The sequence below is a fragment of the Hoplias malabaricus genome, chromosome X2, assembly GCF_029633855.1.
Source record: "Hoplias malabaricus isolate fHopMal1 chromosome X2, fHopMal1.hap1, whole genome shotgun sequence".
Classification (NCBI taxonomy): domain Eukaryota; kingdom Metazoa; phylum Chordata; class Actinopteri; order Characiformes; family Erythrinidae; genus Hoplias; species Hoplias malabaricus.
In genome coordinates, this window is record NC_089819.1 from 6,241,559 (window position 1) to 6,268,259 (window position 26,701).

At 40.0% G+C, this 26,701-nt stretch overlaps 1 protein-coding gene across 1 annotated transcript in view; it reads right to left on the bottom strand.

The window, feature by feature from the left end:
* Positions 1 to 26,701, bottom strand: part of LOC136677380 (zinc finger matrin-type protein 4-like) — a 144,310-nt gene that overhangs the window by 72,158 nt on the left and 45,451 nt on the right. The window contains exon 3 of the mRNA XM_066654903.1: positions 11,810 to 11,899. Coding sequence (XP_066511000.1) covers positions 11,810 to 11,899 — 90 coding nt within the window. The remainder of the gene's footprint in view (positions 1 to 11,809; positions 11,900 to 26,701) is intronic.

Here is a 26,701-nt window from a genome sequence, read left to right on the forward strand (position 1 = left end):
TATTTGTATTTATTTATTATGTTTATTTTTTTCGTCCTAAAACTAGAGGGAAAATGGACTGGTCACCCTGACATAACAGAGATGATGTCCTGGCTGAATCAGTCACATCATCGTCTCAGGGGTTTTGACAGGTCTTGTCTCCTCTGGCGACACAGGTAAGACACAGTAATGCTGTCTGTCAAAACAAATCCAAAGACTCAACGCCTAGTATGAGTTACAATGTCATTCTAATAGCCTTGTCACCCACAAGTCACAATTTTACACACACACACAGACATGTCAAACGCTGTTCAGAAAGACTTTTTCTCAATGTGTCCTCAGGAACCGAAACAGCTGTTACGATGTAGGCCACATTTCTTTCTGGAAATGGTCTTGTTCACTGAGAGCTGGTCTTTTACTTGAATGTGGTCTCAGTTTAAACAGGAAAAATGATGGGTATGACACTAGATCATTGTAGGCTTCTTTTAGTTTTCAGTTATTATGTTGCACACGTGTTGTATAAGGGATAAAGAACATATCCGTATTATTAGTCATAGTACAACTAGAGCTGTTGTTGTTATTGTTGTTGTTATTATTCATTCATTCATTCATTAATTCATTATCTGTAACCGCTTATTCAATTCAGGGTCGTGCTGGGTCCAGAGCCTACCTGGAATCATTGGGCGCAAGGCGGGAATACACCCTGGTCCTTCACAGGGCAACACAGACACACACACTCACACCTACGGACACTTTTGAGTCACCAGTACACCTACCAACGTGTGTTTTTGGACTGTGGGAGGAAACCGGAGCACCCGGAGGAAACCCACGCGGACACGGGGAGAACACACCAACTCCTCACAGACAGTCACCCGGAGCGGGAATCGAACCCGCAACCTCCAGGTCCCTGGAGCTGTGTGACTGCAACACTTTGTTGTTATTATTAATAATATTATTTTTATAATTATTGTTGTTATTATATTAATATATCTCTACCTATAGTAAACTCAAACATAATAACTGGAATACTTATGGTCAATTTTTTTTTCGATATTTGCTAAACTCAAGATAATCTTAAGATATATTATTATTATATTATATTATATTTTACATATTGTCACTGTCCAATGAAAAACCTGTATTGGTCCCTCTTTAGAATAAGACTACACTTATAAAGATCTATTCAAATGTATACATTAATAGTCATTAATAATGAGTTATAACTCATAGATAGAAAGGGCAACAGTGACCTGCTCTTTGCCAAATAGTGTACCCATTTCCATCTGCACTAGAGGGTCTGTCAGCTTCAGCAAATATTTAATAAGTTTAACCATTTAATAAATTAACCACAACCAGAGTTTTTTTTTATATAAAGTGACAATGTGGTGTACCTTCACATGTGAAATGACTAAATTCGCCTTCTGAAGTCTCAGCTTATTCTTTATCTTGAAAATGTGTCACACGTCCTATCTGTGTTACAAATGATTATTAATTACCTTTAAGGTGTTCACAACCTAAATAATAACCATATAATAAACAGATTTTTAAATCATTGTAAAAACCTTTATAATGGTAGTCTTATTTTAAAGTGGTACCCCTGTATCTCCAAAATATCGACTTTACAGAAGTAGGAAAATACCTTAACTTCAAAAGGAAGTCAATGTAAAAAGATTTTAAAATAAAAATGTACTAGTAGGTGTAGTAAACTAAAAATCCAAAAAAAGGGAGATACATATTTTTCATGGGACAGCAACAATATATTTTTATTAAAATCATGTAGTCATGTAGATATAACCATATATTCTCACTTATATTCATTCACTCATTGTCTGTAACCCTTATGCAGTTCAGGGTTGCGGTGGGTCTGGAGCCTACCCGGAATCGCTGGGTGCAAGGCAGGAACACACCCTGAGGGGGCTGGAGTACTTTACAGCATGATACACACTCACACATTCACTCACACACACTCACGCCTACAGACACTTTTGACTCGCCAATCCACCTATGAATTGGACCATGGGAGGAAACTGGAGCACCTGGAGGAAACACACGTGGACACAGGGAGAACACACCAAGCTCCTCACAGACAGTCACCCAGAGCAGGACTTGAACCCACAAGGTCCCTAAAGCTGTATGACTGTGACACTTCCTGCTGCACCACCGAGCCGCCCTTCTCTCTTATATATCAACCATCTATTAAGTGCAGTATAATTATATAAGTCCACTTTGAACATATTTCTAAAATACAACAATAAACATGGTTTCTTCTTGCAGTGTCATTTCCACTCTACTGTATATTAATATCTTAGAAAAGCAGCTCTGGTGTGTATTATTTCAGTAAGAGATGTCAGTTTAGACTAATGATGTGTTATATAGAGAAAATCTCACATTTTTTACGCTGCGAATGACAGTTTCAGCTCTAGCCGAAAAAAGCTCATCCGCATCCACATGTCAGACAAACTTTCCCCGGCTAATGTGACAGTAAGCTGATTTGCATGATGCATGGTCGCTCCGGATGGTTTTCATGATGAGAAAATCGTAAATAATACGCCTGTCGTGTGGAGCGAATTACGGGCGCCCATTACCAGCCGGGCCCTTTACCCATGGCCATGGTTTTAACCCAGCAAGGAAGACCGCGTCCACTCTAAAAATAGGCCATGACACTTGTGACTCAGTCAGCCCCCACCCCCCGTCTCCATGAGAACAGGTTGCCACGCCAACTGCATCCTGCCCAGGCTGACAACTCTGTCTTCTGAAGAATCTCTTAGCTTCCAGCAAACAAAGATGGATCGCAGCAATCTGGGCAAATTCCCTCAGAAATTGTTTGTTATGATTTGCCAGTTTGTTTTGCAGGACGGTCTGCACCTGGGTGCCATGGAATGACCGTGTCCATGGCTACAGGGGGAAAGCTCATACTGTGGAAGCAATGGTCATTAACCCAGTGTTCACTCACTGACCCCATAATAAAAATAAAAAAAAAGACTTTTATTAGAAACAGCAATGTGCATTTTTTACCCTGGCCACTTTATAAAAAACAATCTATGTCCATCCTATGGCCATATACAAATTTTCATAGACGACGGTTCATTCCAGTTCTATCTCCACTGGCCATGTTATAAACGCTTTGTTCCTCCATTCACCAGCCAATTTGTTAGAAACGTACTGGCCACTTTATTAGAAATAGCAATGTTCTGTTTTTCACTTGGACACTTTATTAGAAACATTGTCTGAATCTACACCATTGCCATTCATACATGTACACACACTGTGGGTCATCTGGTTTTAACTGACCATTCCCCGGACATTAGAAACAACCCATTTTTACTTCCACTATTTGGCCACTTTATCAAAAACACCAACATACTCACCCCACCCCCCACCCCCCCACTACAATTTATGAGAAACCTCTAGTATGTCCACCCAACTGACACTTATACATGTACATAGAGTGTGGTTCATCGGCTTGAACTCAGCATGTGGTCTAGCAGGCCTAAAAAAGCTCTGTGTAGTCGGTGTGGTACAATGTAGATGTTTCCAATCAAGTGGCTAATGGGAATTTTCTCCATCTTAAAGTACAATAAAGACAGGTTTTGTGTAAAATGTGCAGTCTTTAAAAAGCTATAAGCACTGAAGATTAAAACTGAGATTCTATCTGTGCTGCTTTCCAAAAATTGACTACAGATGTTTTGGCTGGACGTGTGTAGAATTGAACCAGCTGCCGTGCAATATGGGACCATCCGTTTATCTCCTGATTAATATGACAGATCAAAACTCAGAATTCATACTGGCCTTTCAAGCCCATTATCTTTGGAGACCTTTTCCCACTAGGGAAATACATTTCCATTGCAGATAGTTATGACCCAGAAAACTGAGTGAAAAGGGCAGAAGTTTTCACTCACGCCAAGGGTAAAGTTCATTATCATGTATTTGCCGTGTTGGGGAGTAAAACAATACATTTAACAGTGTTACGTATTTAGACTACAACATGTAAATAGTTGTATTTTGTTACAGTTACAATGAAAAAGCATGGTATTTAGAATACAGTTACATTGGTGACATTATTGGATTGCATTAAAGTTTTTCTCATTTTTAAACAAGGATTCAAGTCCTCTGGCGCTGCGGAGGATTTCCTTCACATTTTTTTCTTCATATTCATTCCTTATATCTATTTATTAATTTGTGTGCTCTGTGCTTCTAGGCACAGCCCAGAAAACACAGCCTCTTAGAGCAGTCTTTTGCTCCTCATCTTCCACTTCTGAAGTGATAGTCTGAGTCACTGTTTTATTTACACAGTTGATTTTTTGTCAAGCCATTTTTTATTTTATAGATTAAAAACAGCATTAAAATCACATAAAAGAAAAAAAAAAAAAAACAATAGAGGAAAGCTGTTCCAAAGCATATTCTTTCCTTAAAACACTATTAGTAGAATCTTGAAGTATTGAAGTAAATTGTTTCATTTATTTATTTATTTATATTTTTGGGGGTGGGGCATCTGGCTAAAATCGAAAAGTAGGCTAAGCTTTTTTTACACACACAGTTTAGTGTGATTGTTTGACACTGGGTGCTCAAAAGTGATGGTTTAGTAGTTGGGTGAAATTTTAAAAACAAACAATCATGCCTAGTACAGAAAAGAATGTGTTCTAGCCTTCACCACATAAACATTAGTGGGGAACTCTAGGGGTTCTGGGGGATGGTTGGAAATAGATCTCAGAACCATAGCAATGTGGTGGGCTGTAACAATGTTTGATGGACTTTGTTGTTCCAAGGAAATAAACCCAAATCTCAAAGTCTACCAAAACCTTCCAGCCTCTGTACGTTCAGTAAAATGAGGGAATTCTACTTGGATGACTTCTACTTCAGAAGCTCTGGAGGTTCATCTCTTCTCCCGGCAGAAATCCGAGACTCCGGTGGGGTTGATTTAAATACGACTAATTAGATCGGCTCCAGCCCCAGATGAGATATCCAATAGTACCCAGATGCATCCCAGGACACTAATTGTATCCTCTCGTAACGGCCCTTGGATCGAGTTACAGCGCTGGAGGGGGCAGGGAGGAGGTTTTTTAAGAGACCTCTGGGGGCCGTGTAGCTATTAGTAGCCGCTGCAGACAGTTGATTGGTGTTAAATAGATGGATGAGGGCGAGATCACCCGTACTGGCTTGCTGCGGTTGCTTTAGGTGCCGAGGGAAGTGATGATGGCTCGTTAAACTGTTGTTAGTGACCTGGTGGATGGACGGTGTTAGCCACTGAAGGTGGACTATTTGTACTTATGATCTAGGGCCAGATCTCTTGGTATTCTTTGAAGGATTCTAACTAGACTAATTCTCCCAAAATCTAAAAATCTAGGAGCCCCTTGGGAAATTTATTAACAGGAATTATACCCCAGTTAGTTTTGATCTTGCAATGTGATTGGTTAAGAGATGTTCCAGGAGTGCTAATATTGCATGATAATGGCACTGTGACAAAGCTCTTCTGGTATTATTCCACAAAATACATAAATTCCAACATAAATAAATAGGTTCTGGTTTGTTTCCGGCTGCAACCAAAGAACAGTAGGTACTTCAACATGAATTGTAATGATGTCTGATGGCATATCAAGATAAAGAAGCTCCAGAAGGGGCACAGAGATTAAAGAGTGGACCCATTCTCCACATTCTCATTTGAAAACAAAACTAAACTAAACTAAACTAAAAAAATCCACAGGAAAAAAAAACCCAAAACAAAACAGGAAAATGCTCAGTCTGTTTTCTAGTGGTGTGGTCAGAGTGAGTAGAGGTGCATTAATTAACTTATTTATTTTTCTTTTCTCTGCTGCTCTTGTTCACCAGCCCAGCTCTGGGGCCATATTCCAAAATAAAAATTCCTTACTTTTTACTGTACCTTTTACAGACAAACTCGGTACCTTTATCTTAAAATCTAACAATAAATAGCAATAACGAAACTGTGGTATTATTGCAGTAATGTCTTATAATGTGAGATATTGGTGCTGGTGACTCGGCCTGTGGCCTCGTGGCTACGACCGCAGCTCACCCGTGTCAATATCTTCTGATGTATTGTTGCACGAGAATACACTTGGAGGAGGATGAGAAGTCCTATACTGGCTTGTTGTGGTTAAATTAGGCACCAACAGAAACTGTTATTTGTGAGCCACTGAATGAACAATAATAGCAGGCTCAGGATTTTCTTCATATTTGATCCAGGACCAGCTTTTCCTACAAAGGATGTAGATGATACACATGAGCTTGACTGCTATGTTAACCCACCTTTTAAAAGTGAGCGCCATTCTCACTTTCAAATTACAGTAACATTTAAAGGAATATCAAAGCAGGGATACCTTTATATTTGATCAAAGGCTATTCACACAGCAGGGAGTGTCTGGAGAACAACTTTCCAGGCTCTTGAGAGTACAGAACCATGCCCTAAGCTTGGCCTTGTGGCAGTCTAGTGTTTTTCATCAAGCCCTGGCGTGCATGCGACAGCGGCCATGCACAGCGCATTGATCTTTAAGCTATCAGAGGGAGTAACGTAGTGGAAAAATAATTGCCTCCACCTCTAAACCGCTCCCCCCTGGTCCCATCAGAAAAAGTGCTGACTTTCAACACTGTCAAGCTTATGATTGGACAGGAGAGGGGTTTCTTATATTCCCCTATCGTGGGTTACGGGTTAATGACAAAAGCATAATCACGAAAAAAAAAACACATTCAGTGCTTCTTCCAGAAGCCTGGGTAAACAGATAACCGATACAGTACAGCATTATGTGGAGAAAATGCAGAAAACTTTAAGACCATGTATTAAGGCACTGATAAGCCTTTATCTTTTAAAGGGAATTCAAATCAGGTACAAGCCAAAAGACAGCATGCGAGGACTAGTTTGCTAGACTACTGGGAATGTTAACTTTAGATTAGGTGAAAATTCCTAATTCCTTTCAAATGTAAGATACGGAGAAGTCTGCCAACTGTACACATTTCTCAGTGCATTATAGACATATATTATAAAGTATGGTACAGAGACTGTCAAACACTATTTGGCACCAAGAAATTGCTTGAAGGTAAGGGATACATTGTCGCTGTCCAATTAAAAACTATTAAAAATCTTCCAAATAGCAGCTTTAAAAATATTTTACTCCAATAAATTTGGAAGCATAATTTGGGTTTCTTCATCAGTGTTGCAGTAGTTTGCATATTAAATGCCTAATAACAAGGGGTCTGCCAGAGCAGAGCTCTACAGCCCAGTGTAGGAGAGCTTTATACCGCACCAGCCAACACTTCACACTGGGCATGGCAAACACAGGCTTATGTGCAGCTGCTCCAGAGCAGCCTACCTACCTACCATGAAACCCTTGAATAACAAATTTTAAGGGGTATATTTACAAGCTGAAACAAACCCACTCAGCCACATGCTGAGGATACATTTAGGATAAGACAAAGCAGAGCAAAGCTAGAAAAAGAAATGTCCTCCCATCACAGCTTCACAGTCATGCCTCGTTTTACTGAGGGCTGGACAGTGCTGGATGATGTTGTATTGACTGACAGATGGTAACTGGGGATTAAGTGTCTCTGAGCTATCACTCTTCTCAATACTCTACTCAGTCCAATACAAGCTCTCTGTCCAAGGAGGTTTGCCACTCCATTGTGAGCACTAGCTGAGCTGATGTGCTTTTCTTTCCAGCTGGAGAGGAAATTACTTTTCTCATCTACACACAGCTGCAATCTGGTTTTGTGCACATTTTGCTGAAGTGAAATTCACAGCAGTGTAATACACATGCAAGAGTACGGCAATAAAGCACTCGAGTGCAGCCTCAAGTCAATGACCTGAATGGTTTAAGAGTCTGGAAAATTTGGATGCTTCAAAAATCTGGAAGAAATGTGGTAAACAATGTGAAAAATGTGCTTCTTGGTTGAAAAATAAAAGGAATATATTTGTACCAAATAAAATAGTGGAGCAAATCAAGAATATGGTTTGAAATGTGGAAGAACATTTTTAAACATGTGAATAATGGAAGAAGTCAAAATTGGAATAGTGCCAAATTTGGAGGGAACTTGGCTTCTCAGAAAAATTCAAAGTCCACTATTTAAATACTTTAGAATTTAGAGTCTGAACAAATGCCTAAGTTCTGTCACATTTGCAAAACATAGTCCAAGAGCTCAGTTTTCTTTAAAGAGAGGCCAAATAGAGAAGGCATCACCAAATAGCAGACCGGATGGTTTTTATTTTCCTTTGTGTTGATAGAAAACAGGTGCAGATAATCCTTTTAATATAATAAAAGCATCACTCAATTGAGCCAATCAGACTGATTGTTTATCCTAAGTAACCAAGAGAGAGCCAGAAAACTGTGCATGCAGGAATGCAGAAAACGTCGTAAAGATGAACAGGCAGTGTTTTTGGTCATTTTATCTGCTGTCAGTTCTAAACCAGTGTGTCTTATATGGCATCAATCAAAAGCAGGTATGTGAAGAATCGATATGAAACAAAGCACAAGTCTTGAGGTTTAGTCTTTTGCTGGGAGGACATTTAACCACTGGACCTCACTGAATTTTAACTGAATGCCCTCTTTTTAACATATTGTGCGTTTCTGGTTTGAAGTAAGGATCGAACTGAGACTCTGGGCCACCTACAGCTTGCTGTTTTGTAGCTCTACTTGGAGGCAGTGGGATGTAAACGGAGCATCTGCCAACTCCACAGGCTCCACAGGCTTCAGGACACCAGGGAGAGAACAGGAGGCTGAGACCAGCAAATCTAAGAAGAACTTGCCCATGTGAACTTATACTGCACTCTTTTTAAATGCCTCATCAGAAACGTATGGTGAGATAGGGTATGGTGATGCATGGATACAGTGAGTGTGCCTACATTCATACTAATAACACAACCATTACTGGGTCACAGCAGTTATCTGATTACTGAAATGGTCATGCAGACAGCATACAATTCCTTACATCAGATTAAAGCCATAATCATATTTAAATAAATGTGACAGAGGCCTTCTTCAGAGTGGAAGCTCAAATCCAATTTGTGTTGGACAGATTTCATGAGCGTGACTGTGACTGTGCTTTTATTGCACATCAGTACAATGATATTGCACCTCCATATTTAACCCATCTGTGACAGTGAACTCTCCCCAACACACACTCTCACACACATACACCCAAAGCAGTGGGAAGCCAGGCCGGTATCCAGGGAGCAGTTGGGGTTAGATACCTGACTCAAGGTTCTGTCAGCCATGTATGTTAAAAGAGGAGTTCCAACACCTATATTTTTCCTGCTCAAAATTCACATTTAATTATTTCAATATAAAACAAAGATGGCATATTTCTAATGTTAAGGGGGAAACAGCGCCTCCATGTTTTTCATTTTCATTATCACCACCCCTGCTCTCACCACCCTGTGAAAATGCAAATTGAGCAGATTGCATGTTCATTTTTACAGCCTTCAATCTCAGTCAGCCAATCAGGGTGGGCCAATGGCTTTAACTTAGAGATCTGACAACACAAAATTATTTGGTGTTTTATTCAAGAAACTTTCATAATTCATAAAAACAAGCAAATATCTGAACACAGTTGATCATGTTCCTAAAAGAATATTTTTCAACAATGTATTATTGCTGCGTATTAGATGTGTTATTCTGCACTAACTGTATTTGTGGTTTATTTCTTGGCAGTGTCAACCCTGTAAAACCAAAGCACAGTGTAATATGTTTTCAAAGGGAGTAGAGAGTAAGTTCAGTGTGTGTTTATTTTAAGTTTAAATGTAAAAATGAAACATACTATTGTTGTACTGAATTGGCATGTGCATAAATTAAGTGTTAAGGCTATTTGCTATTTTCTTATCATTGTTATTAAAGATGATAATGAAATTTAAACAAACTCATAAAAGTCATTGACTTGATTTTAGAGACAAAATGAAATATATCATGAATGAATATCAAGAGTGGTCAGAGAAATTTGCATGAGCTCTTTTTACAGTCGGGTTTGACCATGTGCGAGTTCAATGAAAAAGGGCCAATGTGTACCAAACATAGTCCCCGCTTCCTGGATGCCCCCAACTGTAACCAAAACACCTTAATCCTAATCATAACTCTCTAAGCTTAAGCCTCCATTTTAGCTCTGGAAATAAAAAAGGTAGGCTTTTAGGCTGGGTGACTTTCTTCTACAACTGTGTACAGCACTGTTTCTGTGATTCTTCTTCAGGAATATAACAGGAAACAGACAAACTGCATGGTCTTAGTAAAACAGTGCTATCAGAAGATGGGAGCTGGCTTATCAATCATAATATAAGTACAAATCATAATGAATCATAACATAGAACAAATGTTACCAATATCTGTTGTGCTCCTTTGAGTTGTGTATGTATCGTTAGAGGTATTGCAGATTCAAACCTGATCTCTCTCAGTTTTCCTAATAGGATCAGATTCCATATGCTTTTGTAATCATTCAAGGGTGTTGCTGCCTTTACTATGACAAACTAATTGCTATGCCAACAAATGCTGGTATAGGCTGACCGCAAATATCAATGCTTCATACAAGTCCTTCTTAGGCTTCTTTAATTTACTTTCACATTCTTTTACTTTCCATTGTTGTAGCAGTTTAGTTCTTAAAAAGAAAAAAAGTGCTTTTTGTTTATAACTTTACTCTTGCATGCACAAAAAAAGGTAGATTGCCCCTTGACTCTGTTTTCCTATAGTGTGTGTACCTCTTGAATTGTGTTCCATGTTTCCATGATCATCCAGCATAATTAAAAATATATCTGGATTATATATTGCAAGCAGCGCACTCCGTTCATGCCACTTACAAAATAAACCTTATAATGTATAACAGAGACCCCTTGATTTGCCAGCAGGGACCACCCATTTTAACCCTTCCATGTTAACAGAGAACTTAAGCTGCAGCACTGACTGTGGTGTCAAAAAGTGGACCATACCATGTTTAAAAGGCTGTCTATCCTCTCACAAAAGATGGTGGGCTACTTTACAATTGGAGTTGGCTCAGGCTTATTCAGCCATAAATGGAACACCATTTATCCATTCCCAACACACACAAGCAAATACAGGAAAGGGTCAGGCACAAATCGATAATAGGGGGGGGAAGTCCATTAGTGGATACTCACTACTCTTGGGTAAACAGTGTCGATTGTGTGCGGTTCTGCAAGTTTCTTTTCTCCAATAGGTTAAGACTTTGTAGTGTCCTGGGTACACCCAATGACTTCTAAAGTTCTAACAGGTTATATAAAAAGTGGGGTTCTCACACTTCCCTAGAGATTTTGATAATTTCTTTGGTGAAACCAAAGGGATCACACAATACCACAGGCCTCTTTTTACCATGGAGACACGTGGAAGGTAAGTAAAATACCGCAGTTACTGTTTTGTGCCACTGTATGCATTTAGCTAAAATAAAGAAATAAAAAAGGCATTTTTGGGTCTCAGCTCTTTGGTGAAGATGTGGTTAACTTGGGCATATATGCTGGTGCTGGAGGCTATGCTAAGCACAAGGTAGGAATTTCCATTCTACCTTAAATTGTGCTGCAGTAATGATTTTAGCATGACCTCCTGCTTCTGCTGTTTACTTCTGTCTTATTTTTCATTGGCTGTTGATAAGAAAAATGTATACTGAGTTGTTGAATTCACTGTTGGGTCAAAATTTCAATGTTGCTTGATACACTCAGACAAATCAAACACCCAGTCTGGAGGCAGGACATCAGTCTATGTCTCTTCAGTTTCTCTCCTTGTTGTTCACTCTGACAGACACAACGTCTTTTGCCTACAACTAACCAACACAGTCTTAACTCTACTGAGAATTGAACTTTGCATGGTGTAACCATGTTTATACTTGGGGTACTCACGTTGTCTGTTCGTAGTTTCTTAGCCGGGCAGCCTCCGTCCACCGGGTGCAGCATGTAGTAGAGACGCACTTTGTTTGCATGTTTTCGACTCTAGAGGGAAGAAAAAAGAAAATGGAATGTAAAATTGCCATCATACAGCATGCTGTTCTATCATTTCTGAATCATGAATGGTCAGTTTCTGGACCAGTGATCACAGAACCAGATATTGTTTGGATTTTTTTTGGTTGGTGGACCAATATCAACACAGTAGTGATGAAGGCATGGTAGTGCTTGTGGAAATGGTAAGAGTTGCTGGGGGCGGTCTCCGAGCTTAAGATGTTGCTTATCTCTGGCGACACCAACTTTTGCATATTTTACCTTTAAGGCAGTTGTTGAACTTCAGTTATGGAACCACTTGAATAACTTTGCTGCTTCTACAGGAAGGCTCTTTTGTAAAGGCAATGGTTTGTAGGGTGAAATGCTACTTCATCAGACTGATGAAGAATGTGTCATATATAGCTCATGTTACCTAACATTTCTTGTATTATAACAAGCTGGACAAAACCAGAAGAACAATTTTTGGTTGCTATACAGAACTGTTTTAAAAATGTGCTATATATAGAACCATGTGGAACACATTCTGCACCTATCTGAAGAACTATTTTATAATTGAAGGAATCATTTCATCATTCAAGCAGTTGTTTCTATAAACAACACCTGGTTCCAAACAGAACTTTTGCCTTTGTTGAGGACACTTAAAGAACCCTCCTTTTTAAGAGTGTAAGAAAAATACTTACATTTACTTAATGGCCATTCTGACTGGAAGTTAATAAGTTGCGGTCACTGACATTTGTAGGGTTCTGTACATTCCATGGGTATTTATTACACTTTAGACATCTCATTATGACAAAATGTGAAATTAGTTGCCTAGGAAAATTGCAAAATTAGCCATTATATAACACATACCATTATTCATTTCAGACCAGGGATAGGCCCAGAGGACCAATAAAGACCAAGGGATCGGGGAACTGAACAAGTGAATGTGAAGAGAGAAGGGCAGTTGGCCACAGTCCACTGCTGGGAGACTGCAGAGTGTCCATTCGGCCAGTCAGACCGATAAGTAATTACCGCCGCCGCCATAAAAACATGGGGGGAAACTGCACATCCCAAATCTGTCGATGCCTTGGGTTTGACAGGGCAAGTGCTTTCTTCCAAAGAAATCAATCCCCTTCTTCAGTTTATCTGAAACACAGTTTGACTCACAGGCAAGGAGTGTAGACAGAGGGAAGGAGAAGGAGTGAGGAAATGAAAGAAAGAATGAACAATGGTAACCAATAAAGAACAACACATTAGGTAGGTTGAATGGAAAGCCCTTTGGCTTGTGATTTGGCGGGGGTGGGATAATAGGAGAGTTCTCCGTATGCAGTCAAAAGGCAAGAGATGCTGACTCAGACATCGACTGGTGAATGTGAAAATATGAAATCAATCTAAAATGTGAAAGTGACACATTGCATGTGTCAACCCAGAGACAGTCCGAAAGAGGAAGGCAAAAAGAGAACAGTCTTCCTCAGACGGCTGGAGGTCTGATCTGTATCTGAGACTCAGAAAAAGGTATGACAGGGAATGGGAAATAACTGAAGGATATCGTGATTGACTGACAGTGGGCTAGATTCTGAAAAACAATATCTGGCACATCTCACACATGCATGAACTCACACCAGTAGGATAGAACAACACTGACCTGCAAGAAATATCTCCCAAACTAGTGTACGAGGGAATGTGGTAATTCTTCAATTAATATATTTGTGCATTATTTAAAGAGATATAAAATATGCATGAACTCACACCAGCAAGATATCGCATGTAGTTGCTGTCACCAATTTCAAAACAAGAACTGGATATATTTAAAGGAATACAATGTAAGATTTGGCTTTTTTTTTTGTCTCCTGAGTTCCCCTACCTGCTGTTGTGTGTAATTCACCTATACTGTACTGTCATAAAATCAAGTCTCAGAACCATCTATATCTCTCTCGCTCACTCACATAAACGCAACCGGCTCTCTGGGCTTCTACTAACACACACTCTCAGACAAATACACATGCCTCTATCTCTCTGTCTCTCTCTCTCTTATTAACTTTTGTATGGCTGCTCTCTCACTCGCTCTCTCTGCCATAATGTTTGTACTGGCAAACTACTGGCTAGATTATTCTTGTGGCTAGGTGACCACCTGTGAGGTTTTGACTTTCTCACGAGAGCCTTCTACCCCATGATTCAGAAGTTGCTTAGTCCAGTAAAAAAGCAGTTGACCTGTCGTAGCAGCCACAGAGTCTGTGTTCTCCTTATTACAGCTCTATGGAACATCACAATCACTTTAAGATGGAAATACTACATACTGTTCCTTTAACTACTTCAGAATTTTTTTTTAAATGTTATGCAAATTAGAAAAATATCCAAGAGGCAGAGCTTAATGGTCATTACACCCTTAGACCCGTTATAGCCATTGCACACTTAGCACCCCAAATGGGACAATTTTTTGGGGAAAACAAACTATTCCTGTAATAATTAATTTTTGTTCAAGGCATTAGAACATTAATTTGGAGATCTGAAACCAACTAACCCACAACCAGGTCAGATGTGTCAGTTGTTCAGAACAGAGTTGTTTAGACAGAGGAAGAAGGTTCTGCTGTGTTGTTTGATCCTTGCAGTATTTTGACCAAAGCATTTCACAGACATATGATTAACTATGTGAACTTGTGTTAAGTAGATATTATATGTCCACTTTAAGTTCATATGCAGCAGTTTCATAGCCTCCCACCTTATTAGCAATGCATTTATGAGAACATCACATTTTCAAACACCGCATAGCTAACAACAATTTAGCTGCTAATAAAATTGCTAGCCTTTGCTATCTTTAGCATCTCAGCCATTTTCTCTAATTAAAGGGGAGGCTCAGTATTATTTGTTGTATAAGTAATCCTTTGAAAAAAGTCTAGCAATTTTATTAGCAACCAAATGATATCTTGAAATGCTGTTAGCTCTGAATTGTGTATAATTCTCATACAAAAGAAATGTCTGTAGAAATGGACTGCTCTGAAACTGTGGCACATGAGCTTAAAATCACCATGCAGTGCTACAGTATGAGTGCATGACATGTATAATGACACCCGGCAACAACAATCCTTCTGTATCTGTTCCTCTGCTCAGTGGCAATCACATTTGCCTTAGATTTATAAGGAGAGTAGAATAGAGCAGGATTATACACTAGCTTTGTTGATCATTGTTTGCATAGGTGTAGTAGGGTCCTATGAGGTTAAACCCCATGCCTGAGACAAACTGGACTGTACATCATCATAAGTGGTGTCCTGACATGCAGCCCACTTATACACCTAAAAGTCATGAGGACATGAAATCACTCTCCTAACCCCCTCCCTTCTGTTCCGTCAGTCACTCTGGTGCACGTTTATTGGGAAGTCAGCAGGGTTCTAATGTGGCGTCGGTGGAGCCGGAGCCTGGGGGAAATCACAGGAGTTTGGTAGTGAAACAGAACATGACTGATGTGGATTGCGGCGGTAATGAAGTCTCCCTGGAGGAGAAACCAGAGGCTCTGAAACATACCCAGAGATCCCAGAGATAGTGAGAAACAGAGAGAGAGAGAGAGAGAGAGAGAGAGAGAGAGAGAGAGAGAGAGAGAGAGAGAGACACGTCAGGCAGGGTATAGTGTTGATTAAAGAGGACTGATAATGTCCTCTGATAAAGAGGACTTTCAGCCTACAATGTTGTTTATATGTGTTTTGCACTACTAATTTTTGTGTGTAAGATACAAATGCAGTTTGTATGTTTGTTTTGAGAATTTATATATACAAATAATGAAATAACAAAAATAGTGTGAGTTTAATCTACTTCTCTTTTTCTCTTTGACCACTTTTAGCATGATCAGTTACTGCGAGATGGAGACTTTCTTACAACTGTGGCAGTATACAGAGATTGGAGCTGTGTGTGTGTGTGTGTGAGTGTGTGTGCACATGTTATTATATGTTTGTGAAGAGCAGATGGCCTTGCAAAGATAGGAATGTGTCACATTTTGTCTTGTGAGGATGTTTTGTTGGTCCTCAAAAATTCTACTGCATTTTCTTTTTAATAAAATCTGGAACTTTAATTTGAACGAAAAGACTTCAATTATTTTATTTTGGTTACTGTAGTTAAGGTTAGGGTTAAGTGTAGAAATAATAATAAAGAGCTTCAGTAATCATTATTTCTATGGAAGGTCCTCACAAGCATAGCAAAACCAACATGTCTATGCAGACTGAATATTTTATCATGTGGTGGGGACCAAAATCTGCTTAACACTCACGTTGTGTGACTTATTGTACTTATGGGGACAAAAATCGTTTTCCCATGACATAAATCATTACCTTTTATGGTGAATATGTGTTAAGTTCAGGGTTAATAATAGGTTTAGGGTAATAGTAGTTATAGTTATGTTTAGGGAAAATGTCCATGAAATAAATGGAAGTGTATGTAATATCACTATATATTAAAACATATAGACGACTGTGTGTGTGTGTGTGTGTGTGTGTGTGTGTGTGTGTGTGTGTGTATGCCACAGATTTTAAATTCTAAAGAGTCCTTGAGCTTGAAAAAGTCTTTATAAAAATTAAACATATTATTAGGGAGATTTGTTTCCCAAGCCTCCATTATAAAGATTCTGATTCCCTCTAATGCTACACAAAGCTACGTCACCGTGTTTACCTACAAAAGGAAAGATCAAGCTGTGACTTTCATGGCTGCGGATCTAATTATACGTTGTAAAAAAAAAAAAAAAAAAAACCCAAACAGATTCCTGTCACTCACTTCTCCTTTACATAAGGGCAGGTTATGAGCTGGGTCCTGTTTCCTGAAGCGTTTTGTAATGAATTAATGAGATACTGCATGCTCCCTGCTGTCTTCAGGGGAGAAACAGGGGAGACTGCCATCAGGACGCGCAAATTAAAATCAGTCCAAGTCTAATAGAGGCAGCACGCTAGGTGCACTGACATACTGAGATTCCTGATGCAAAGCAGCCTTACAATCTCAAAGCCATCTGTAGTATTTGGTTGTCTGTCTCATCACAACGACACCCAATTTTCTCCCCAATTAAGCCATTGCTAATTCCACCAATTTGCCAGCTAGGACTCTCCCAGTCAAACAATGCTGGATCCGGGAGTGTTAGACAAGCACTTAAGTGTTAATTTCATTAAGGAAAACTGTGACCAAAAAAAAAAAAATAAAAGAAAGAGGAATCTTTTGCAACATTTATTTCATATTGAAAACTAGACATGAAAGAAATAAAAATACTAATTTGCAGACAGGGGAGGCACGGTGGTGCAGCTGGTAGTGTTACAGTCACACAGCTCCAGGGGCCTGGAGGTTGTGGGTTCGATTCCCGCTCCGGGTGACTGTCTGTAAGGAGGTGGTGTGTTCTCTATGTGTCTGCGTGGGTTTCCTCCGGGTGCTCCGGTTTCCTCCCACAGTCTAAAAACACACATTGGTAGGTAGATTGACAACTCAAAAGTGACTGTGTGTCTGTGTTGCCCTGTGAAGGACTGGCGCCCCCTCCAGGGTGTGTTCCTGCCTTGCACCCAATGATTCCAGGTAGGCTCTGGACCCACTGTGACCCTGAACTGGATAATTTACAGATTGATAATGAATGGATGAATGAATTTGCAGACAAGGACTATGATGAAATGTTTTGCAATTTTTTTGTCAGCAAATGAAAACAAAATGAAAATGTCAAAAACAAATGATAATTTCAAATTAATTTGAAAACAGAATATTGCAAGGAAATAAAACAGGAAAATGCTCTGTCTTGCTGTCGGCATGGCCGTGCAGGTTCGCATGAAGCTCTCTGTTCAGAGCTGCTCCAATGTATCTGAACCACACTCTGAAATCATTTAAAACCAAGAACACACAACAGCCTCTGGTGCTATGTCACATGCTTGTGGGGAAGAAAGAGGGTTTTCCTTCAGGAACGTGAAGAGAAAATGTCTTGGGTTGACTCTATTTCTCTCTCTAAAAACACACTCTTTTTTTCCTCACAGTGCTGTGACATTAGACAGATATTGCTCTGAAGATCCAAATCCGTCCCGCTGCAGTGTCTCAATTCACATTGAGAGCAGTCAGGAGGGATACAGTCACAGTAAATCTTTTTTTTTTAGTGAAGATGAGACGACTCCCAAAGAATCGATTCTTTGAGCATCTAAGTGTCACTTGTATTCGTGAGCTGTTGGCTGATGATACGTAGAGTTGAAACTCTTGGAGTCGTAAGCACCGTCTACAGGGCACTTTACATTTAAAATGTTAATATTAAATAAATGCAAAATGTATTTGAAGAAAAACGTGGACTTATTCCTTATTATTATATTGAACAATTATTTGTTTTTAAATGTTACATAACTTTTAAGCAAAAAAACAATTAGGATAATGTTTATATTATATATGTAATAGACTAAAACAACAGAAATATGTTTTGTTTTTGTTGACTAAAGCAGCCTAAAACTAACAATAATGAAACGACTAGAATGAGAACAAAACTAATACAGATTTTAGTCAAAAGACTAAGGCTTAAACCAAATTAAAAAATGCTGCCAAAATGAACCCTGAAGCACATGATTCCTTCAAGGCCTTTATACCTTTAGTTAAACACAACGTACCTGTACAATATCCTTTTTATCTGGAAATTAAGAGATGGGTTAATCCAACAGTTAATCAACCAATCAGTTTGTCAGATCAGTCTCTGATCCGCAACAGATCATCAGTGGTTCCTGAAGTGTTTGCCCAGAGATTGCTTCATTCAGCTCAGTGAATCCTGGAACACCATCCTGTTGCCATTCTCTCATGCCTCGATCCAGGAAGCTGTCAATAGTAATTTAGTGCATGGCCAAGCCTCATGATTGTGCTGCTAGGTGTCCAGAAGTTATCCAATCAGGACTCTGAATTGAATCAAACCTCTCTCTGGCAGTCAATCCGAAGCCACAGTCCAGCTGAACTCTTCAAAAGAAAACCCAGCTACACAAAGAAAATGAGACATAGTTGAAAGCCTAAACTTTTGTGATTAATCAGAAACACACCTGTGCATAAAAAAAAAATTAAAAAAAATCTGCATTTACTTCAGTTTTAAGATTTATTTTTATTTATCTAATCTTCATTCATTCATTATCTGTAACCCCCTACCCAATTCAGGGTCGCGTTGGGTCCAGAGCCTGGAATCATTGAGCGCAAAGAAGAAATACACCCCGGAGGGGGCGCCAATCTTTCACAAGGCAACTCACACACACAGACACTTTTGAGTCGTCAATCCACCTACCAATGTGTGTTTTTGGATTGTGGGAGGAAACCCATGCAGACACTGGGAGAACACACCAAACTCCTCACAGACAGTCACCCGGAGCAGGACTCAAACCCACAACCTCCAGGTCCCTGGAGCTGTGTGACTGTGACACTACCTGCTGCGCCACCGTGCCAACATCTATTAATCTTTCTATTTGTAAATCTGAGGTTATTAGTTATAAGCTATTACATAAAGAAGGGGGCGGTGGGGGAAAACGCAATTCATAACAAATGCCACATAAAAGTGTCACAACAAAACAACTGTTCACATCAGATAAACAGCACGATGTCATGTTTTTTACCTTAAAATGACAGATTCAGAATCATTGTGATTCTTGAATGACCTGTAATAGGGAGAACAGAGCCTCTGTCATTGCTACTTTGGGCTCAGCACTGCTGAAACTGCACTGTGTAACTTTTGCAGGAGGGTAGGAATCACACTCTGCCTCTGTAGGGGGAGCCCAGGAACAAAAATTCCATACCCAGTGTTGCTTTAATCATTGAGAGAGAGAGAGAGAGAGAGAGAGAGAGAGAGAGAGAGAGAGAGAGAGAGAGAGAGAGAATCCATTAGAATGTCCATTATTCCACTTTGAGAAGAACAACTCAGTCCTGAAAAGTCACCCAAAAGCTCTAAATGAGCCAGTCCCTGCTTTCATGACGGTAATGGTCAAAACCTGATCCCTTCCTCCAGTGCTCTGAGCTTCGAAGTATACTCTTAGGCTCTGCTCGAACCACCAATTCACATAAAAGACAAGAATCATGACTCTTTTCTCTCCTGGCTCCCAGATGGTGTGAGGAACATCCAGTGGCCCATTATTAGAGTTCTTCACTGTTTACAGACAGACTGAAGACTCACCAGCCTGTACAGTTAAATGGTCACTGATCCTGCTTTTTTAAATATCTTGAAAGTTGTCATTGTTATCTTATATTGATGTGTTCCTTTGGGATTTCCCTCTTACTGAGTATCAGCATTGGCTCTTGTACCTAGCAGTATAGTAGCTCAGTGATATGTAGACTGAACTGGTGAGGATCTATTCTATGCATAGATGATACAGCACTTTTGTAAGCTGCTCTAGATATCAGCATCTGCTAAATCTCAATGGGTACCTTCTTTAAAAACGAAACAATCTGGCCAGCAAAACACTTTTTCTTTTTTTTTTTTTAAGTTGAATAGGTTTCAAAATGTCACGCTTTGTTTGTTCCTACTGTAACAACTCAGTGCTCCATTCAATACTTAGGCCACCATTTCTGTCCGTTCTAATGGCTCTGAGAAAAGGATATAGACACAAATGAAGAACATTTGGATCCAATTTATTAAAAAACTATTCATCCCCAATGTCTTCTAACCAAACCATATCTAGCCCTGAGACACTCCAGAACACCAGAATTATCTACAGAGCCATCAGCAGCCTCTCTCTCACTTCAGTTCAGCACCATTATCTAATAAGACAGTGACCTCCGCACTGTATTCCTTCAGTGTTGTGCTTTGATTTGAAAGACAAAGTGCTCCACATACTTCAAAATTTCAACATCCATTCGCTGGGAGTTTAATGTAATCATTACATAATCTTCTTCCAAGTTAGAAGACAGTCACATCTGTTCACTCTTTAATTGGCCTACCGTGAAGTGACACTCGTCAAATGCTTAGAAAAAAAAAGGGACGGGAACAGATCTTTTTTGAGACAGAGTGAGGAATATATCTAGCAAATGAAAGCAGCCTGAATTAATATTAGGCTGGCAGGTACTGCGCCATTTGATGTATTTATCACAAGGCACACTTTGTGGATGTGTTGTTTGATAGTCAGTTTATATTCACTTCAAAGTTTTACAGAATCTGAGGTCAAGCAAACTGGAACACTGGCAAAAAAAAATACACTGACCCTGGGAATATACAATACATAATAAACACTCATTTTTTATTTGTAATTTCTTGCTTGAAATGGCGGACATCTTACAATTATCTAGTATCACATTAGCCAATTCTTTGCAATTCTATCGGCAAGTTTGATTTCAACACAATGATAGACCATGAGAATTGGATTTGACCTTCAGGTTATAAATGACAAAATGTAGTTAAAAAAAATAATAATCTGTCACGCCCTGGCCCTGTCCTGTCTGTTTTTCTCACCATGTGTTTATTTAGCACATGGCTCTGTTATTGTTTTGTTTCTGTCTCCGCCTTAGTCCTGCCTCTGTCCAATTGTCCCCAGGTGTTCCTTGTCTGTGCTGTGTAAATATATATTCTCATTTTTTCAGGGCTCCCTTGTCGGTTCTTGTGTGTGTAGATGTGTGTTTCTGTGTCTCTGTGTTTACATGAATCTACCGGTTCATGATTGTTTCCTGTCCTTGTTTAATTCGGTTTAGTTTAGTCTTGTCTTAATTCTGTCTGTTTTACCTGTGTTTATTTTGATTCTGTCTTTGTTAATAAAATTTCTTGCGTGTACGTCCGCCTCCCTTGTCTGTCCTGCCTAGCCGTGACATAATCACATAATAATATTAATATAAATTAAGAAAGCCACCTCTCTGCTTTCTAATGCCAATTTCTGCTAGTGTCTCTATGTGATTTTTAATATTATGTTAATGGTAAGAGTGTCAGGGTGGAGCTACAAGTAGTGTTGCCCCAACATAGCTCTAGGTGCCTGGGGTGTTGAGTTCAATCCCCACCTCAGGTCACTGTCTGTGAGGACTTTGCTCATTTGCTGTGTTCTCCCTGTGCTTGTGTGGGTTTCCTCCAGGTGATCCAGTTTCCTCCCACAGTTCATAAAGAGTAATAATAATAAAAAAAAATTCCAGGCAGGATCTGATTCCACTGCAACTCTGATCAAAATGAAGTGTTTATAGCTTTTGCCCAGCTCAGACGTTTATAAGACCTCTTATCTTTTAGCAAAGACAGGAGATAAAGAAGTCTGAGATCAGTCAAAGCTTGTAGACTCATGAACATGTAAACAAAACATGCTCACAAGTTCTGAAATCACTGCTCTTTCATGTAGACCAACACTCTTCAGCTGTAAAAAGCTCAGGAGAGAATTTTTGGCCGATTTTCTTGCCCGTAAACAGAAAGTCTCTGGGCTGATAATGAAACAGATGAGAGCCAGACGCTGCCAGCGTGGCCTAGTTTTTTTCTCGGCAGCTCTCTGTCGACTACAAACAAAAGAGGCTCTCTATTGTGCAAGCGATCAGAGGCGGCACGTTGCATGCACGGCTGCCATGAGGGTTCGTCTCCCCGCTCAGCCCCATGGCGCTGTGTCAGAGGCTTAGTGCTTGACAGCCAAGTACTGAGCATGAGCCAATGATTTAAAGCAATGTAAGGTTTTGCTGATATTCTCATACATCCTGTAAGAGACTTTAAATAAAAGTATATTAAATGAGCACACTCAAAATTACAGATGGTGGTCAGGTTTCATTTTGAGAGTGAGAATTTAAGAGTATTGAAAGATTCATTCATTCATAGTGTACATTTACATGCACAATAATGTAAAAGACCCTTGGGGGTTATTATTTGATCATCGGTAAAAATCGATATAACACTCATAAGGCTTGTGCAGCTTAATATATCTGTGCTGTTGATATTCCTCATATTTCCTATCACTACTGTTGGTTTCTCTATAATGAACAATTTCAAACAAAACCCTTTTAATGACAATGTTTACATTGAATTAGATGGGTTTTAGTCCTTTTACAAAACAGTATTCGATCTCAAAAGGAGCTCCAGAGAAAAACAAAAAGCAGTATTATCAGCTAAAGCAGAGGACAAAACAAATCTTAACCAGCGAGGGGAGTGTTAGCACCAAGAAACCAGGCACACTGGGACTGCAAGGGCCTTCGTTGATATTCTCCATGAGTTCTGTATCACTGTGATACTCAGCGACCCTCAAATGTTGTGTTTTCATGCATATCACTGGCTTCTTTTTTTCTTTGTTTGTTTGTTTTTGTTTTCTTTTCATTTTATTTAGCCCCTTGCAGCACACCTCGCTCCTATTCCGGATTCTTCAGAAGTCTTACCATATGCACACACACACACACACACACACACACATAGAGAGAGAGAGAGAGAGAGAGAGAGAGAGAGAGAGAGAGAAGAAAAAAAAATGTTCCTCGGATTTGAACTATTACCGCAGCAGCATAAATCCACACTGATTAAAGCAAAGGAACGTTTCTTAAAATCACTTCACTTTCGAACAATTTTTTGGGACATTAAACTTAAAAAAATATATATTTAAAATAATTTTTGGATACCTTTCAACATTTTTTCTCAAATGAAGTGTATAAACTGGGTATTTGCTGCAGCCTCTGCTGTTCTGGAAAGGCTTTAGACCACATTGCTGTGAGGATTTGTTGGTGTCAGTGAGGTCAGTGTTAAGTAATGTTCCATGGCTCAGTGCTGAGCACCCTGTCCAGTCCTGCTGACACTTGCCATTGGGCATAGGGCCATTAGGCTCATGTACAGCATTTTTTTTTTCATGAACGCTATCGACAGTAGGTGCACCTTACTGAGTATTAGGGAATACCTGCAAAAATATTGTCATTAATAGCGTCTTAAGACTTCCCAATGTGAAAAAAAAACATCCCAGTTCCTCGTAGGGCAAAGTTGTTTGTGCCCTCTCTTTTTTTTTCACCCATCCGTCAGAAATGCGTCCATCAAGGACAGAGGGATGACTCACTGGGGAACTGCAAGGCTGCTTCATCTCCATGGGCCCAAGGCTGATAACACCATGCCACCCCCCCCCCCCCCCAAACAAACCTCTTCCCTCTCTCTTTTCGTTTTCTTCAGCTGTCACTCTCCTCCACGTCAGAACAATCAGAGACTGTTACTCTCCAAGGGCGGGGGAAAAAAGAGAAAAAAAAGCAAAGGGGGTGGAAAGGGGGGCGAAAAAATGTCCATGTTACGGTCGTCACTCAGATGAGTCATGACTGTTTGGAGAGAATTATATGAATAATGTGTTCCGGAGGTGATGCTGGAGGAAAAGTGTCTTTACGTATAAACGTATAAAAAGACAGAATGGTGTTGGGTATGCTATTGGCTTTCGGAGAGAATCCTATACAAATCCAATAGAGACATCGTCGCCTGTGTTTTACGGTCATTAAAGCATAGGCCATGTGCTGTACTGAGCAAAACACACATTAGGTACAAGGTTTCCTTCCACAGGAGACATTTCTGAGAAGATCAGATATAAGGTAATGCATGTACATAGAGAAAGGAGATGTTGTTTTTCATTCATTCATTATGTGTAACCGCTTATCCAGTTCAGGGTCGCGGTGGGTCCGGAGCAGTGGCGGATGCTGGTCTTTCAAGGAGGGGAAGCGGCCTACATCCTAAAATGTGTCGGTTTATTTATACGTAAATTCTACCCTCCGTTCCTTTTCAAGAAAATGATCTGTGACCCTGTCGTACCAACAAGGCGTCTTTTCCAGGGACTTGACTAGTGTCATCCAATCATCACGCAGAAGCTGAGCGTCTGGGCCGGCCGAGGCCAGCCCACTGCCCCGTAGACCCCCAGAGACGCTGAGCGTCCGATGGGCGGGACAAAGCACAGCATTTATCCAATCACTCGTCTCGTTTCGCTGCACTTCGCTGCTTCGCTATTGAACTCTGTGGATGCTGTTTAAAGGACTGTGAAACTGCGGGAAAGCCGTGTCTTTACCAGCGATAAGAAGCTGATTCTGAACAAAAGTTAAGCGTGTTGTAGTGCATATTTATTCAATGACATGTACACACAACAGAATATATTTGATCACTTATTTTGTACATTTTAGGAGAAGCTGAGCTTCCCTTGCAGTCTTAGAGCAATGGCCACTGGTCCAGAGCCTACCTGGAATCATTGGACGCAAGGCAGGAATGCACCCTGGAGGGGGCCTTCACAGGGCAACACACAGACTTGGTGACAAAAACTAATCTGGAGATTTATTTAAAAAAAAATTGACTGATCTGTGTACATGATGAAAATGAGCATCCCAGATATTCATAACATTTTTACATTATGATTCCTTATGAGGGCAGCACGGTGGTGCAGCAGGTAGTGTCGCAGTCACACAGCACCAGGGGCCTGGAGGTTGTGGGTTCGATTCCCGCTCCAGGTGACTGTCTGTGAGGAGTTGGTGTGTTCTCCCCGTGTCCGCGTGGGTTTCCTCCGGGTGCTCCGGTTTCCTCCCACAGTCCAAAAACACACGTTGCAGGTGGATTGGTGACTTGAAAGTGTCCGTAGGTGTGAGTGTGTGTGTGTGAGTGAATGTGTGTGTGTCTGTGTTGCCCTGTGAAGGATTGGTGCCCCCTCCAGGGTGTATTCCTGCCTTGCGCCCAATGATTCCAGGTAGGCTCTGGACCCCCCGCGACCCTAAATTGGATAAGCGGTTACAGATAATGGATGGATTCCTTATGATTCGTAGTTAGGTTATAGTCAGTAGACTATAGCACACATGGAAATGGTATGAATCCTGGGATTGTTCTTTAAGTCTAATGTGTAGTACATTGTTGCTTTCCAAAGTTAACCATGTTTCTTCATTTGTGTGAATTTGTAATTTACTACATCATTTGAAAATGGCAGGTGTCCTTCACACTGTGTGAAAATGCCATGATGAATGGATCAATACAAATGCTCCAAATTTACATTGATGCCCATTGAAAGTTAAGAAGTTCTTTCCTTTTATAAAGTTATTTTAGAGATGCAAGTTTACTTTTTGACAGTGTCATGGTTGGTCTTTGTCCTGTGTGTTTGGTCCCCATGCCCCATACCTGTGAGCTTTTAGGGATCACATGACCTTGCTCACAGGTGTTTCTTGTCATGTTAATGCTTTTAAGCAGTGTGTCCTTATCCCTTGGTGTGAGTAATTTTTGTATCGATTCTTGTCAGTGTGTAACAGCGGACTTAGGCCCCATCCATTCATTTTCTTTAAAAACTGAGATTTTCCTCTCTTCTTTTTGAAAATATCGCCATCCAGACAAATACAATAACAGCTACATTCTCATGCCAGTCCAGTAGGGTGGCATAATACTTCATACTTCAAAAAAACCATGACACATGAGAGAAACACGGTGGTTTAATCTCAAATTACTCCATACGCCCCGTGTAGTGTACTTCGCAAATCTTAAACATCATACAACATCATTTCTACTTACGTGGGAATCTGAAATCTAGTGCTAGCTGCATGTACATTGTAGTTTAATGACTTATGTACTTCACTATAAAGGGAGTGAGAAGGTATTTGCGTTTCAGCCAGAGAGACAGGCACACTGTGCGAGGTCAGCATTTCTGAAAATATCCATTTACCTTCATCCACACGAGGACAGTGACAACAGTGTTTTCAAAAATCTCCACCTTGGAGAGCATTTTTCAAAATCCTTCATTGTGAATGGGAGGCCAAAACGCAGACAAAAGCCTCAGTTTTTAAAAACAAATGGATCCATGCATATTGGGACCAGGCTAGAACACAAAACCTGAGCTATGCAGTAAGATTTTTGGAATTTGATAGCATAGTATGTAAGGACTTAATAATAAACACTGAATAATGTATTCATAAATCAAAACCTAAGCACTTCCAGACAGCTTATAA